At 39.2% G+C, this 15,000-nt stretch overlaps 1 protein-coding gene, 1 long non-coding RNA gene and 1 pseudogene across 2 annotated transcripts in view; 2 read left to right on the top strand and 1 right to left on the bottom strand.

Moving 5' to 3' along the window:
• LOC138023384 (DENN domain-containing protein 1B-like) overlaps positions 1-8,535 on the top strand; it is a 30,842-nt gene extending 22,307 nt beyond the window's left edge. The window contains exons 21-23 of the mRNA XM_068870395.1: positions 7,322-7,434; positions 7,874-7,995; positions 8,405-8,535. Coding sequence (XP_068726496.1) covers positions 7,322-7,434; positions 7,874-7,995; positions 8,405-8,409 — 240 coding nt within the window. The 3' untranslated portion in view covers positions 8,410-8,535. The remainder of the gene's footprint in view (positions 1-7,321; positions 7,435-7,873; positions 7,996-8,404) is intronic.
• LOC138023399 (uncharacterized) lies at positions 2,554-4,257 on the bottom strand. Its single transcript, XR_011126700.1, has 3 exons — positions 4,185-4,257; positions 3,605-3,663; positions 2,554-2,626 (listed from the first exon to the last, which is right to left on the bottom strand). It is a non-coding gene; the product is annotated as an uncharacterized lncRNA (long non-coding RNA).
• Positions 8,536-8,604: 69 nt separating the features above from the next.
• LOC138021394 (uncharacterized) lies at positions 8,605-12,764 on the top strand (annotated as a pseudogene).
• Positions 12,765-15,000: the final 2,236 nt, after the last annotated feature.

Raw genomic sequence — 15,000 nt, 5'->3', positions numbered from 1 at the left:
CTTCCGTAAAAAGGTTCGTGAGACCCCCAGTGTTTAAGTCTTTCCTATTCAGTTCCCCCTTTAAAATTACACATTAAGATTGTGTTCAGCTTAGCTTCAATTGTCAACTTTCAATTTCGATTGTTGAGTTGAATTTATCATAAAATTTGCCACAAATGTTTCATTTTCCAATTCACTAGAGTTAAGTGTAGCTTATTTCAAAGTTAAAAAAAAAAGTTATTGAAGGTTTGATCTTTGTGAAGAATTGAAAAAAAAAAAGAAAAAGAAAGAAACTAGTCCCAGCTGAGCCTCAGAGATTGTAAACAATGTCTTCATGAATACCGGTACTTACTTGTAGTATATGTAAAAAACCTACAAGGAAGGAAGAATCTCGTCCCATAAATGATGTTAAAGGAAAAATGTCAAGCCTGTAGGAATACCACTATCTGCCTCTGATGTTCAGCATCCAACTCCCCTGTACAAGCTAAAACATTTAAAGTCACTAACTCAGTCCACTTATGTCCAGGTTTGACCCTAATTAGATGCACGCCCAATTTTGACATCCAACACAAAGTGTCCCTTTAAGTCTAACAATTTGCTACCTATTTTCAACAATAAGGTAAGGGTAAAGGTCAGCGTTATTTTTAGCTTTGGGTAAATGCAGCAGCTAATCTTCACTTAAAGAGTAGCATTTGGGGGACACTTTGTGACATAAATTGTCTGTATTCTGAGACACAAGTGATGTTGAAGTTGGCGAGAAGAGCAAGGGGACACTTCGTGACGCTTATTGAAATCCGCGTGCATCTAATTAGGGTCAAACCTGGACATATCCCAAAGTCAGTAGATGATTTGTTCCCTGAAGGTAAGAAAACTTTTTTGGCCCTCATAAGCAGTTTAAGGTGCTGTGGTGCATGTTATGTAAGGCTGCACAGCCTGTCACCCAGTGTAAACAAAAGTGTTCCACAGCCCCTGTCTGCAAACAATTCTATTCAAAATCAAGTTGGTTGTGCCCCAGTGTCATATGAACTGACGTCAAAGCGAACTCAGCGGAGGATTTGAAACAAACTTTAAAACTGTGCAAGGCAAAAAGTGGCTGAACTTAAAACAGAAGTTGAAAACATGGGTGCCTCAAATGAACAGATCTGCCAGGAAATTCTTGAAGGCCAATTTGATGGGGTAAACTTTCCTTCTTTTAACTCACATGGTAAAATTCTACCATAACATTCTACCTTACTAGTTGGTTTTTCAGTTTATGTGGATTGATAATGAAAAGATGAACACAATTCAAGGATCTTCCAAGCCCGCGAAACTGAAAACATGGCATACTGTCATGCTTGTATAACAGGGTAAAAGTTACTACTGGTAACCCTACAAAATACAGTGAAGACCCACACAAATGAACCTAGAATTTTCGAGGTCAGGCTGAGCAGGTTCTAATATTTTAGGCTATTTTTTCATAATTCAGGCTGATTACATGTAGTTTCTTAATAGGTTCTTATTTCTCAGAGGAACAACAATAAATTTCTATATTTTATTCATAAGATATGTAAACAGTATTGCACTGTAGCTTTATGGAAAACATATTTCTAGAGAAAATCCAATAAAATGCCAATAAAATGCCAATCAAAGAAAACATCTACACAATAGACCTAATCGGCTAACTCAATGTTGTACCCAATTCAAATCTCCTGAGATTAAGATTCTTTGAGTATTGTATTTGCATTATGTACCATTCATATTTAAATGATATGGAAATAACTGAAACAAAACATTTTATTCCCAAAGGGTTTGAATTGGGTACAACATTGAGTTAGCCGATTAGGTCTATAACAGGAGTTTTCTCGAGGGTGATTTTTTTGTAAAAGTACCTGAGTCTTTTTCTTTGCCAGGCTCAGCAGGTTCTTGTATTTTTGGGTATTTTTAAAATGCCAAATTTCAGCCTGTACTAGGTTCTTATATGTGAGTTTGTACTTGTATGCATTATTCCCTAAAATAGAAAAATAATCCAGGCTATAAAGAGTACTCTTTTTGTGTTCTAATAATCAGATCAGAGTCAGTAATTATTACTGACTAATTCAACGTCAGGACATTTTTCCTTTACCTTTGATAATAAAAAAATAAGATCACAATATTTTTCACCTCTATCAGTACTTTGCACGAATACTGGCTTTAGCAATGTTTTGGAAACATGATTGTAAACATGCGGACCTCACTCTCCAGGAGGTGTTTCTTACTAGAAGTAAAAAGTAAAAGGAGCAAGCCATTGTCTTCACTTCTTTCAAATTCCATTCAGGAAAAAGTGAATGCAAATGCTAACATCATGGAGGGCTTAGCTCTCAGCTACTCCAGAGAGAGGCCTGGAAGTCCCAAATGGGTTGAACTGTTGAGCTGTGTGGCACAGCAATACACAAATAAGGAAATTAAGCAAATGTTCAGGTTTACTAACAGTCGAGGAGAAGAAGTACCATGCACAGACTACGAATTAACAAAAGCTAGACTTTATAGTAAGATGTATGGTCCAGGAGCAGCACTTCCGAAAATAAGACGCCAATATGGTCATAAACTTCCACCAGAAAACCATTGCTTTTGTCTTAGAATTTATCCATCATCTAGACAGTGAAGAGTATTCATCTTATAAAAGTGGCCCCTGTGATGGAAAACAAAAATCATGGATGAGTGAATTATTAGGAGGAGGAAATCAACCTGTTTTGTGGTTCAATTAAGCAAAATAAGTCTGCCTTTTATGACAGATATACATTGTAAACACTGGAGATTAGACCTATAAGCTTAGTACAATTTAAGGGTTTGTCTGCAGGAAATTTCAAAATAATGGCAGAGAAGGCAGGACTCTAATATTTGCACAAAACTTGGCGCGGAGTATTTCATCCTGGTAGATAAGCTGCTAACTCGTTTAGGTGAAATGCTGAGGAGCCAACGTAAACCAGACATAACTCCAGGATTAATGAGCAAAGCAAAGACGTCAACAATAATATATGACTGTTTCCGGTACAAGAAAATTCAGGACGAACATATTTTTGCTACAGTGGTACATCTTCCAACACCATCTAACAGGACATTTCACAGCTTTGCTCTTTCCACACGCCAGCAGTCTAACTTAAGTTTTTTGGCATCACCTTCACCTTTTTGAGCAATAAAAATTCTTGGAAATGATGTGAACTTTCCAAAACTAATGTGAAAGGCAAAGAATGTTGTTGTCCAAATATGAAAGTACAACCTTCAGGCTGAAGAACGCTCGCACGTGCAGGAAGCTCGAACGCAAGTGGTTTCGAATGTCAATTATGTAAACAAATTGAGGTGTTGTATTTTCAAACTAAAATTACGCAACTGGTTCAAAACAAAACCACATTTATTTAGGTAGCACTGAAAAGCTTGCACTTTAACGTTCTGTATTGTAGTGACATATGTCTGGTACACTATACAATGAACTTACAACAAAGCGGATAAACAGTGCTGCCATAAAGAATTCGTTAACCAATTATCTCTGCCACAAAGGAATCGCGGATGATTGGAAAAGTTCATGATTTCAAAAGCATTTTACTATGCAAAGTGAAAGCACCAGAGGTGATGTTCAAAATAATAGTATGATCAGTAATCCAGTACTTACCAAATGGAAGCAGATCTCTTGCTGAAAGGGCGATGTTTAAAGTTGAGAAATGCATTACCCTGCAAGTTTGAGACGAGATCAGACAACCGGTTCAAATACATTTAAAGCAAATAATGCTCAAATCAAGTGTACAACATCTAGAAACTTTCAATTAAGACGTGCAATCCTTGGTACAACAAGATTTTGCAGCGTAGCCTGACAAGAAAGAGGTAAGTAAATTGGGTTTCGCACAACGGTGTATTTTATTTTCAATTCCCAAACGCATAAAACTCAAGGATGTATATTCCGCTTACGCTGAAACAACTAACAAAATTACGGTTTCAACAGAACAGGTGAAGTCAAAACCTTCATTTTGAAGTGTTGGCAGTTCATAAAGTTCAAAAATAATCTCGTTTGAGCTTTTTTTTCTCAAGGGAAAATCTCGCTCAATGAATTGGAGAACGCAAGTTGAGCTCGACCGGCTTAACGCTCGACCCTTAGCTAATTGTGCTTTAACACAGCCTTTCAAAGAGATTTCAGAGTTTTAAAGTATCAATTGTTATTGAAATAACTTAGGTTATAGAAGTAAATAATTACATACCTTTAATGAATTGATTTGGCAAGATAGTATCGACAGTAAACCGTCTCAAACCGTCAGAATCAGCCATAACTTCTGTGCCAAACGGCAGGCAATTGTTCGCATCTCATGGGAAGTCTACTGAAGCAAATCTCCCATTTGCATCCTAGGCGTTTTCTACCACAAAATGCTTTATATCCTTCCGACAAAGGTTAGAAATGAGCCAGGGAACAGGACTTTTTCTGAGTCGAAATGACTGTGGCGGCCATCAAAATATTCCCCGGCGCGAAAACACACTTGATTTGACTGGCGGCAAAAGATATTATTGTATTTTTGGCCGCGCAATGCTCGAAGTTCAAAAAAATCTCGTCTTAATATCTAAATTTCCTGCATAATCAACACCGGGGCAAAAAATCTTTAATTAGTAGGCACCGTCCTTAACTTGCTCGTGCATTTCGTGATTTATGGTCACTCGTGGTGTTTTAAAAGTTCTCGAATTACACTTGCGAAATGCTCTAGCATTCATACGATTTCCTATACTTAGACCGAAAAACAGTAAAGTCATCATGATAGTGTCCCTTTAAGGGGGGAGGAACCATAGCAAACCCGACATATCACGTTATTATATCTCTCAGACAGTACGCGCGCTATGATTGGCTAATTTAGCGGGCCTTATTCTCCAGTAGGGTCGCTGTTCGGCCCGCTGAATTTGAAATTTTGATACATGCATACATTTATACTTTATTAGCATTCCCCAAGGGGCTTTCAATACTAAGCAGCAAAGCACATTCTGATAGTAAATGAATAAAATTATAAAAAGCGCGGTCATTCAAATAATTCTGTAGCATGTGCATTTCATTTTTTTTAATGATGTTAAAGATAACTGTTTAAAGTCGTTGTCTAAATTGTTCCAAATATTGACTGCTCTGTAGAGGAAACGTCGCTAGCCGGACTTCGTCTTACTTGGACGAATATCAAGGGATAGACCTAATCGGCTAACTCAATGTTGTACCCAATTCAAATCTCCCGGGACTAAGATTCTTTGTTTACTGTATTTGCATGATAATGTAGCATTCATATTTTAATGATATGGAAATACCTGGAACAAAACGTTTTATTCCCCAAAGGTTTGAATTGGGTACAACATTGAGTTAGCCGATTAGGTCTATTCTCTGTTTCTAGTGTTATGATCATAGTGAATAGACTTGCGCTTTCGGAAAGACTCACACAAGTATGTGGGGGCCAGGCCCTTCATGCACCTAAACGTCATTACAGTGGCTCTGTACTGAAGATGCTCATTACTGGTAGCCATTTGATTTCACGTAACGCAGGTGTTATACGCTCAATTTTCTTGGTTTTTTGTGTTGATTCTGCACGCGAAATTCGGAACAGCATTGTTTTTGACCAAACTGTAGAGCAATAGAACAACTTGCTTAGGACTAGAGAAGAAATGATCGTGCGTAGTGTGTTCCTATCAAACTGTTCTAATAATAATAATAATAATAATATATAATAATAATTTATTCATTTCTAGTGCACACATCTAACATGACTGTGATCAGATGAGCATTCTTAAGTTATAAATACGAACGAAAATAATAGATAAATATCTAACTAAAAATATGGTAAGGACTACTAAAACACTAAAAATATATACAATATGTAAAAACTAATTGATAAATAGTTAGCGAAAGTATTATGGAAATCTCTGTTAAGGATATGCATGTCTGAAAGAAGGTCTTAAGATGAGCTTTAAAACCATTTACTCAAGTGATTGAGCGAAGCTCACTAGGCAGAGTTCCACAATGACGGCGCTGCAACGGTGAATGCCCGATCTCCTAGCGTGCCTTAGATTTCACTGATGGCATAGTTAGGAGTAAAGTATTAGAACACCTGAGATTATAGCACGATGTCCTGACACTTATTAAGGACCTTTACCCTATTTATTTTACAAAAAAGGTTAGCCATGAACGATGAGGTAATTTGATGATGTGTTGTCATAGGTTTAGATTGTTATCTAGAATTATTCCGCGATCCTTGCGCTGGGAGACAGGTGTGATCTATTTTCCCAAGAAAGAGATCGCGATTTCGTTAGGAAGCCTGCGCAGTAGTTGTTGTGTCCCGACCATAGGAACTTGGTCTTTTCACGTTGATTAATAGTTGATTTTTACAACACCAAGCAGCCACTCGTCTTAAATCTTCTTCAAGAACGCGTTCTGCAGATTCGGCATCTTTGATTGGAAAGGATAAGAGGATCTTAGAGTCGTCTACGTAGGACTCGAGATTGCATACTTTTTGAGCGAGTGAAAGATCGCTGGTAAATACAAACAAAAGTGGTGACAGTATTGCGCCCTGTGGTACGCCATGGGTGATAGGGAGGGGTGAGATGTAGATGTGCCATACGGACCACTTGAGTTCTGTCAGACAGGTAACTCTTGAACCATTTCGTGGTTTTGTTTGCGGCGACAAGGCTCAGCTTCTGTGATAATGTCGAATGGCTAATACTGTCAAAACATTTTGATAGATCTAATACTATCAGGGCTGACAGTCTCTTATTGTCCATAGCATCTAATAAGAAATCACTGATCATAATATTAGAGTCTCTGTCGAGTGATATTTTCGATTACCACTTTGATGTTTACTAAGGAGGCTGTTACGTTGTAGATAATTGCTGAACTTTTGGAGTGCTACCTTCTCGCACATCTTTGATGCAACATTTTCGAGGGAGTTTTTCATTGTCGTTATGCAAAGCAATCCTGTGAAACTGTTTGAATCTCGCAAAACTATTTTGAGAAACCTATAAGATTTGTTTCGTTTTTCGGTTTTTGACGCATGGTTATCATTTGTGGCAGGTTGAACCTTCCCGTTTTACTTCAATTAGGTTCCTTTTAACCGCGCGCCTGATTACTTCAGAGATATAGTAAATGTTTTACTATCATGGTTCTCTCCGTCTCACTGTAAGTTACTGATTCTCGTTTTCTCCCGTTGATTTATCATTGCCTTCGCGCTTCGTGCTTTGGCTAGAAATCAACGGAAAAAATATCTCTGTAACTTACAGCACCGGACCCTCGAACTCAGTTAATAAGGGGACAGTCAGTTTTGGACCTACCTCCCTATAGCGGTTTCCTCACAAATCATTTGCTGTATTTTTTTTCGATCAGACGGAAGAAAAAGATGAAGAAAACATATCAAGGAGTGAAAAAGTAACTTTACAACAAGTGAAATCTGGACTGAAATCTCAGTTTGCTGAAGTTAAGGATAAACTTAAATCAAAAGGTAACACCATCCTGATTGGTATTTATTTAAGACGTGCGAATAGTTATCAAAATCGCTGCTTTTATTATTGGTTACTGCCCCAGAAAGTTTGTTGAAAAACTTTCAAATTCTGTTTGTAATGAGAGATGAAATCCGAAGTGAATGGAAATGAACCTGTTGGCGCCGAAGTGTGGAGAACCAAGTATTACTGTTTATGATACTGACTAGCTCCGTGAGCGTGGCAAGATGAACCAAATCCCACGCTGTGATTGGCTACCCCTCTCGGGTTTTTCGTGCTTGTCCCGCAAGATCAAAGATCAAATACCACAAAAGGGTACAAGAAAATTCTCCCCAAAATATGCATCTGTACTTTCAAATGCTTTATCGATGAAAAAAAAAAAGGAATCGAACGCTGCGCCCTTCTAATCCTTGATGCTTTTGTTTGATTATGTTTTGTAGGAAGGCGAAGAGGTGGGAGGAGATCAAAAGAGAGCTAACTCCATCCAACTGCGGTCAGACCTTTCTCGTTGTACAAACTTTCCCCGCGGTTTAACAACGACGAACTGTCTCACCAACGGAGGTAAGAACTGCGAAGGCAACCGAGAAAGGGAATAAGCAGATAGCCTGAAGTTTGCAGGAAACATGGCTTTTTCCATGCTGATGAACTAAAAAAAAAGAATAATACTACTGAAGAAGAAGAGGAAAAGAGGAAGAAGAATAAGAACAAACCCTGAAGACTCTAACAGAGAGAAGACGTAACTGTGACACTTAAGCGGGACGTAAAGTGTTGTTTTCCAACCTAAAGCGCTTGCAAAAAAAGACGCAATGTACAGCGGATACAACCTCCTAGCTTTATTTTGGTCTAATGTTTGGTAGGAATTTTTTGTTCAGGTAAGAAGTTGAACGCAAAGAGCGTGGGAGGAGATACAGCGGTTTTGATAATTTTGATTACAAGGTCGTTAATCTCGTTTCATGCTATCTTTATATAGTTTGAAAGAATGAAACTTGAGACGTCCTCTCTGAAAAAGCCTCCCAGGCCACCTCCGCCGCGATCCTTTCCTTACTCATCTGAAAGGCGTCCGCGAACATCTGCTTTATCGACATCGGAATTCTCGCCTAACTCCAGACGGGGTGCATGCACCCAAATCTCATGGAGACCCCGTCGTTGGTGAACTTATCTCTTTGGATGATGACCCGTCAGAACCAGAGTTTAAAGGTAACAAATAGTTAAAACGGAACTTGTTTTGTTTAATGTAACACGCACCGCAAAGTAGCGAACGTGATACCCTGATGGAGGAATTTGGTTATAGGAAACTCTAAAACCTTCTTCGATGTAACCTGAGGCAGCCGTCGTAAGCCAAAGCGTTTTGAAATCGAAGTTTAGTCTCTTTAGTTATACCTAACAACTGGTTGATTATCTTTTTTCCACTCGACCTCCAGAGGCTGCGAGATCCAAAAGTAGGAAATGAACCCAATAATCTGATTTAAGAAGCCTCATTACCCACCTTTGGTTATATTCTTGAGATTTTTATTGGCTGCAAAGAGGCTTTGTCTCGACAGTCACGGCATTTAACCAAATTCAGGACTGAGAACTGGCAACCAAATCAAGCGAAACGTAGCAATAACTGCTTAAGACATTTAAGGAAGGTTTTAATAAAACAGCAAATACGAGGCAGGGAAAATTAGAAGAAGGAATTATTGTTGGGTTTTTTGTTAACTGTTCAGCGAACAGTTTTCGACAAAGTTTATCTCTGTGGTTTGTAGCTTAAATTATGTATGCTCGTCTGACACTAGATATTTTTGTCATGAAGCTTTGATTTGTGTTGGTTAACTTTAATATGAAAGTGTGTTTTATCAAACGATTTGATAAAGTCGAATTACCACCGTGAAAGGTTTGGAAAGCTGACGTTTCGCGCGTTAGTCGTTCGTCAGATGAATAGAGGAATTGTGGGTGTTGTTGGTTTTTATGAGGGTGTGGAGGAGCTTTGCCACTGGTGGAAATATAGAGATGAATTTTTTGTTCGAGATTTTTCCGGCTTTCTGTGTTCCCGTGGTCTAAGGATGGCCGGAATTGTCATTTTATCAAATTCGTTTGATAAACCAAATTTTCATGTTTCACTCTCCCACCGACGCAGCACCACAAGTTCTTTAGAAACTAGAAATTTGTTTTTGGTTATCTTTAAGTTGCATAGTCGAATAGAGGCAATAACTAATTGATAAAGTACACAAAATGAACTGCGCTGCCGTGCACACTGAGCCCCTTTGAACTCAAGAAAAGGTCCCACTGTGTGTGACTGCATGTTTTTTTAATGCAACAAGGAAACGATTCAGGTGATACTTTTTATGTCAAAAACCATCACTTTTTACATGTAGAAGGGAAATGGGAAATGGAACTCTTTAATTACAAAAAGCAATGTTAAATTTGAAAGACTTCAGTATAAACCTCTTAAGTATCAAGATTTTAGAAGCGTTTCTTAATTACTGGGTTGCCATTATCATGATGGCGATCCAGTCTTAAGAATGGAAAGTCAATTCGATAAACAAGACCGGCAATGAAAAGTCCCATCAGGAATCTTCAAAGTGACGAATAATGGACTTCGACAACAATTGCATCTTTCAATCGGCCGTCGAGCAGTGATCTGTATTTCTAAATATTTCGCTAACTGTGATGTTATATACAACACTGAAACCAACTGGCAAATTCTGTGGTAACTTTGTCTGGTTTGCATATGGGTTCAGCAAACTCATTGTAGGAATCGATTACCTTGAATGCCTCTGTGTTTATTCAAGTCCGATCTCTGTTTTCTGGCAATTTATATTCATTTGCACTCACTCTGCACAGTCTTCAGGTAAAATAATGATAATTGGAAATGTGACAAATTCTGACAGTCAAGAAGTGTTTGAAAGAAAGCTTGTCGTGTATTTTATGCTTCATTCTTCAAGGAAAAGGTTCTTCGGAAAGGGGCGTGATCTCTGAACTCCGGTGAGAAGTTGTTTAGTTGCGTCTGGTTTTTGACACAGAGAGTGTTGCTTGCTTGCACGAACGGAATGAAATAGGAAGAATTTTTCTTGCCTCTAATAGCAAATATGAAAAAAAAATTTTGGCTTGGAAAGGTTTTTATGAGATTTTCTGTCATTGTGGATTCATTGTGTTGTGTAAATATTAACAAATTTGCATGCGTAGGTTGAAATTTTATATGGGAGCAGTTTCCGTAACAATAACAGGAATTCTTGCTGTTTAGTCATTCTGGTGTAAAATGAAGTTAATTTGGAAAACCAACAATATTTCTTTAAGCTTATCTACTGCGAATGTGGGTGAATCTTTACGTTCTTGACCAAATTTAATTTATGCGACAATTATTTGCAAAGAAGAAGCTATCTTAAAAACAATTAGAGTTTCGTTTCCGGATTCATAATTTGTAGGGTGTTTGAGAATGAGTACGAAAGGAGGAGGAGGACAAACAAGTACCAAAGGCAACCCAGTTTTTGCTCACTGAGCGTCTAGTTCACATTTGAATTTAGCGCTCTCATTGTCTTTTCAAGCTTTCGTCTAGTGAAACTGTGTCAGAAAATAACGATTCAAATTAATTAAATAGAAGCATTGAGAGAGGCAGCAGAAAGGTGCTTCCTGTTTTTCTTTTTGCTAAGAGTAACGGAGAAGAACTCGGGACAACTCAGGGGAAAGCCCGAACCACTTGACCGCGCCATTTTCTTTGTTTTTCAGTTCTCTCTTCCTGGACAAGAGTTAACTCACCTCACTGAGGGACGCGATGATTTGAGCGTGCCTGGGACTGGATCGGAGAGACGCAACTCTGACGGAACTGATGTATCGCTGGAACGCAGTCGGTCATCTCCCTCGCGACCGAAACCACCTGTTCCTAAGAGACCAGCGTCCCTCAAGAAAAAATCATCGGGTTCTGTGGACGCTATTTTAGACATTGCGCATATGCAGCCTAGTGATACGATATCACCTCTGAGGCCAGTGTCTTTATCGTTGTTGCAAGACACAGTGGCGTCGCTCCCAACTGACGCGCAGGAATTTTTGTTCTCTGAATCTGATATTAACTTGCTTAACGTCAGTACAAACGAATTAAGAAACTCAAACACAAGTGTGAACTCTGAAAGTGACTCGAGAAAGGAATCTCCTTTCAAGAAAACAGTGTAACCATGCATAATCATTTGGGAACGATGGATTTGGCAAAGCTTGATGTTAGGAGAGGCAGTGGACCTTATGATAATTTGCACAAGACCAAACATGAAATGACAATGAACCTTGATATTGACAATGCACAAAGCAAGGCTGATAACCAACGAAAAGCCTCAAATTCATCGCAAAATTGGGTCAGCTTTGACTAGTTTAAGAAATATTCGAAATTTATCGTGGCAGGAACCCATGACCCGGAGCCTACAACTCTACTGTGTTCGTGTCACGGCGTTTTCACAGACCGATTTATTTTTAGATTGAATTAAGCTAACGTCATAGGGTCACCGAACCGGAACTGCCTTTGTTTTTTCCCGAAAAGATAGTCTAAAAATAGATCGGTCTGTAAAAATGCCGTTACATAGGCCCAGTATGGGAGTTTTAGGCTCCGGGTCATGGGTTCATGATCGTGGTTATTTCATTTGTCCAGCGCGAGACGTTTTGAGCCGGGAAGTGTCTGGGTGGAGAGTCTTTTTAATCCCATTACTAATTAATATGACCATATAAATATATTTCTGTTGTAGACAAAGTTGAATCATTCCACCTTCTTGACGAAGGACTCATGTGAATTGTGGTCTGGCTGATTATGATTATGATTATTATTATTATTATTATTCAGAGAGTTTTTTTTAAGACCGCGGTGAAAGTCAAAAACGTTTGCAATTGTATTTCGTACTACTAGTAAACGTTTTATAAAATAGACCCCCGTTAAGAAATATGGATATTAATTTTATTGGAAAAGAAGGAAATGACTTAATTTCAATCACATTAATTGAGTTCACAACGGGACTTGCGGAGAATTTTAAATCTTATAGAAAACGTACAAGGAGTATGTTATATTTTTCATTTACCCTGGGGGTAGGGGTGGGGAAGGGTTGACATGAGATTATGCATTTCTGCCATTATCGTATGCTGTGGTAGATTTTAAATATTCTGGGATGAAAATATTATTTCATATGATGATACCGGTATTTCTTTCAAGTAGCCCGTTTTGACGCGTTTCGGGACGTTTGAGCTGATGCACTCAGAGAGATTTTTGCATGCGCTATTTAAAGTTCTATTTTAAAAACAGAATAAGAAAATAGGGCGTAGCTTATATTTCTTGACTGAAATTTCGAAGGAAAATAAAAACTTTATCCTACTCTTAGATCCCTTCCCCCATTTTTTGCACGCTACTTGATGTTTTTTTGGTAGTTAGTATTACTGATTTTCCCTCGCAATCGTAGCCACATTTTCTTAAACCGAAGCAAAGGGAAGTAAAGCTTAATTTCCGGGAGGATCAGTTTCCCTTCTTTGATAGAGTACAAGCAACACGATTCCTTGTAAAAAAAAAACGATGGAAAATGGTTACGTTAAGAGCTCTTTTAAATTTTCTTTCCATTGCAACGGGAATGGCAATTTCGGCTTGATTGCTGACAACGGTTTCTAGTTAAATAATCGCGAGCTTTCTGTCAGTGCCCCAAGGGCCTGATTACATGGTGGGTTTCAGCCCGGGCTAAAATTTCGCCCAGCCCACCGGACTGAAATTGTGTTGCGATTACATGCTCAATTTAACCCCTGGCGCAAAACGCAAATTTCCATGGGAAAATTTACTGAGATGCGCAAACTCGATCAATGCGCATGCTCACGTTCCTTTTTCAGCCCGGGCTGAAAAAATGAATAGCCATTACATCGATATTTCAGCCCGTTTGCCCGGGCTGAAAATCACTAATTGAGAATGACCCTGAGTATGATAGAGCAAGCGACACAAGGGTGAAGTTCAGTGTTATCAAGAACGCCCAGAAATCGGCCCCAAGAGAATCGACTGGTCCAAGGATCACTACGTTGGCAACCGGGGCTCAAGTGTCTGAAGGTAGAGGAAATCAAAGAAAGATGAAGCCCCCAACTGTTGGTAAACAAGAAGACAGACAAAAGAACTGCAGTCAAGGTGAACTCTGCAAGGTGTGCAGGTGAGTCCACGCAGTGTCCCAGTGCCCAGTGTTCCTGTCGAAAAGCGTAGGTTGGCGGAGACGATTTGCAAGGTTTTGAGACTCTTTGCTACTGGTGTCTGTCCCATACTCATCGGCAAAGTAGCTGCTCAGAGAAAAACGGTTGTTCCGGAAAGGACTGTGCTCGTCCACAAGATCACCACTCACTGTTACATGTTCCAACAATAAATGACACTGGGGATGTTGAAGGTAGTGTTGATCAGAGCTCGGCCCTTGTCTCTAATTTATCTGTGAACAATGCAACGATGGAGGACGTTGGTAGGAGTTTTGTGCTGCTCAAGGTTGTTCCATTGAGAGTGATTGATTGCTGAGAACGGAAAATACTTTTACTACGTGTGGTCTATTGGACTGAAAGCCTCGGCACACAACAGAGCCAGCGTGGAAATGAGAAAGGATGAGTTTACCGCGAGAGACTGCTTAAAAAGGATACTAGGAAAAAACTCTGGGGAAGAGCTAGAAGGGGCGAGGAGCATACTATGTAAATTCAACCATTTAGCGAGAAACGCATAAGATATTTCGTGCCTTTTAAATGAATGACTCTTTTGAGAATAGTTCTTGATTATTGTTGTTAATCCACAAAATCAGGCATATGCTATGAAGACCCCTTAGATGGACTGTAGCGGCGCCAACTAAGGCAGGACGACAACATTCTGATCGAAATATCAGTCTTTGAGTTTGATTACGCTGAGGACAAGTGAGACATTGAACTCCATTACCAAGATTAAAGATCCTGGGCTTTAGCGTCGCATGGATTGGGACAGTTCTAAGAGTGTGGAAGACGAGAGAGCTCTTGACATATTGAAGAAAACGACCCGGCTGAAGGATGGAAGGTATGAAGTTGGTCTTCTGTGGCGAAAGGACAACCCTGACTTGCTCAATTGTCGCTCTCGAGCTGAGAAAAGGCTACAAAAGCTTAAAAGGCACTTTCAGCGAAATCCTGAATTTGCTGGACAAAACAGTACAGTCATGAATGACTGACTATACATAGATAAGGATTATGCAGTCAAATTGTCGGACGAAGACGCGCACCGAACAAGCAACCACACTCAATACCTACCCCACCATAGACCGAATGCATAAAAAGCGGCCAATAAAATATTCTTTTGTTTATGTGCTAATTAGCCTCACCAGCCTCGTTTGTATGGACAAAATACAAAAGAAATGTTGCTTAAGAGCGAGGCTAGTGAGTCTCATTAGCACATAAACAAAAGAATACATTTTTGGCCGCCATTTATGCATTCCGTCAATGGTTTGACCAACCCCCAACAAGATTACTCTTGGGTAAGGGTGGTGTATGATGCAGCTGCACGATGTGAGGGAACTGCCCTAAATGAAGAACTAGTTCAAGGTCCTCAGCTTAACAAGTCATTAGTAGGGGTACTGATGCGGCTTAGAA

The sequence above is a fragment of the Montipora capricornis genome, chromosome 2 (assembly GCF_036669925.1).
Source record: "Montipora capricornis isolate CH-2021 chromosome 2, ASM3666992v2, whole genome shotgun sequence".
In the NCBI taxonomy this organism is placed as follows: domain Eukaryota; kingdom Metazoa; phylum Cnidaria; class Anthozoa; order Scleractinia; family Acroporidae; genus Montipora; species Montipora capricornis.
The sequence above is the reverse complement of the archived record's forward strand: the minus strand, read 5'-3'. Positions and strand labels throughout refer to the sequence as shown.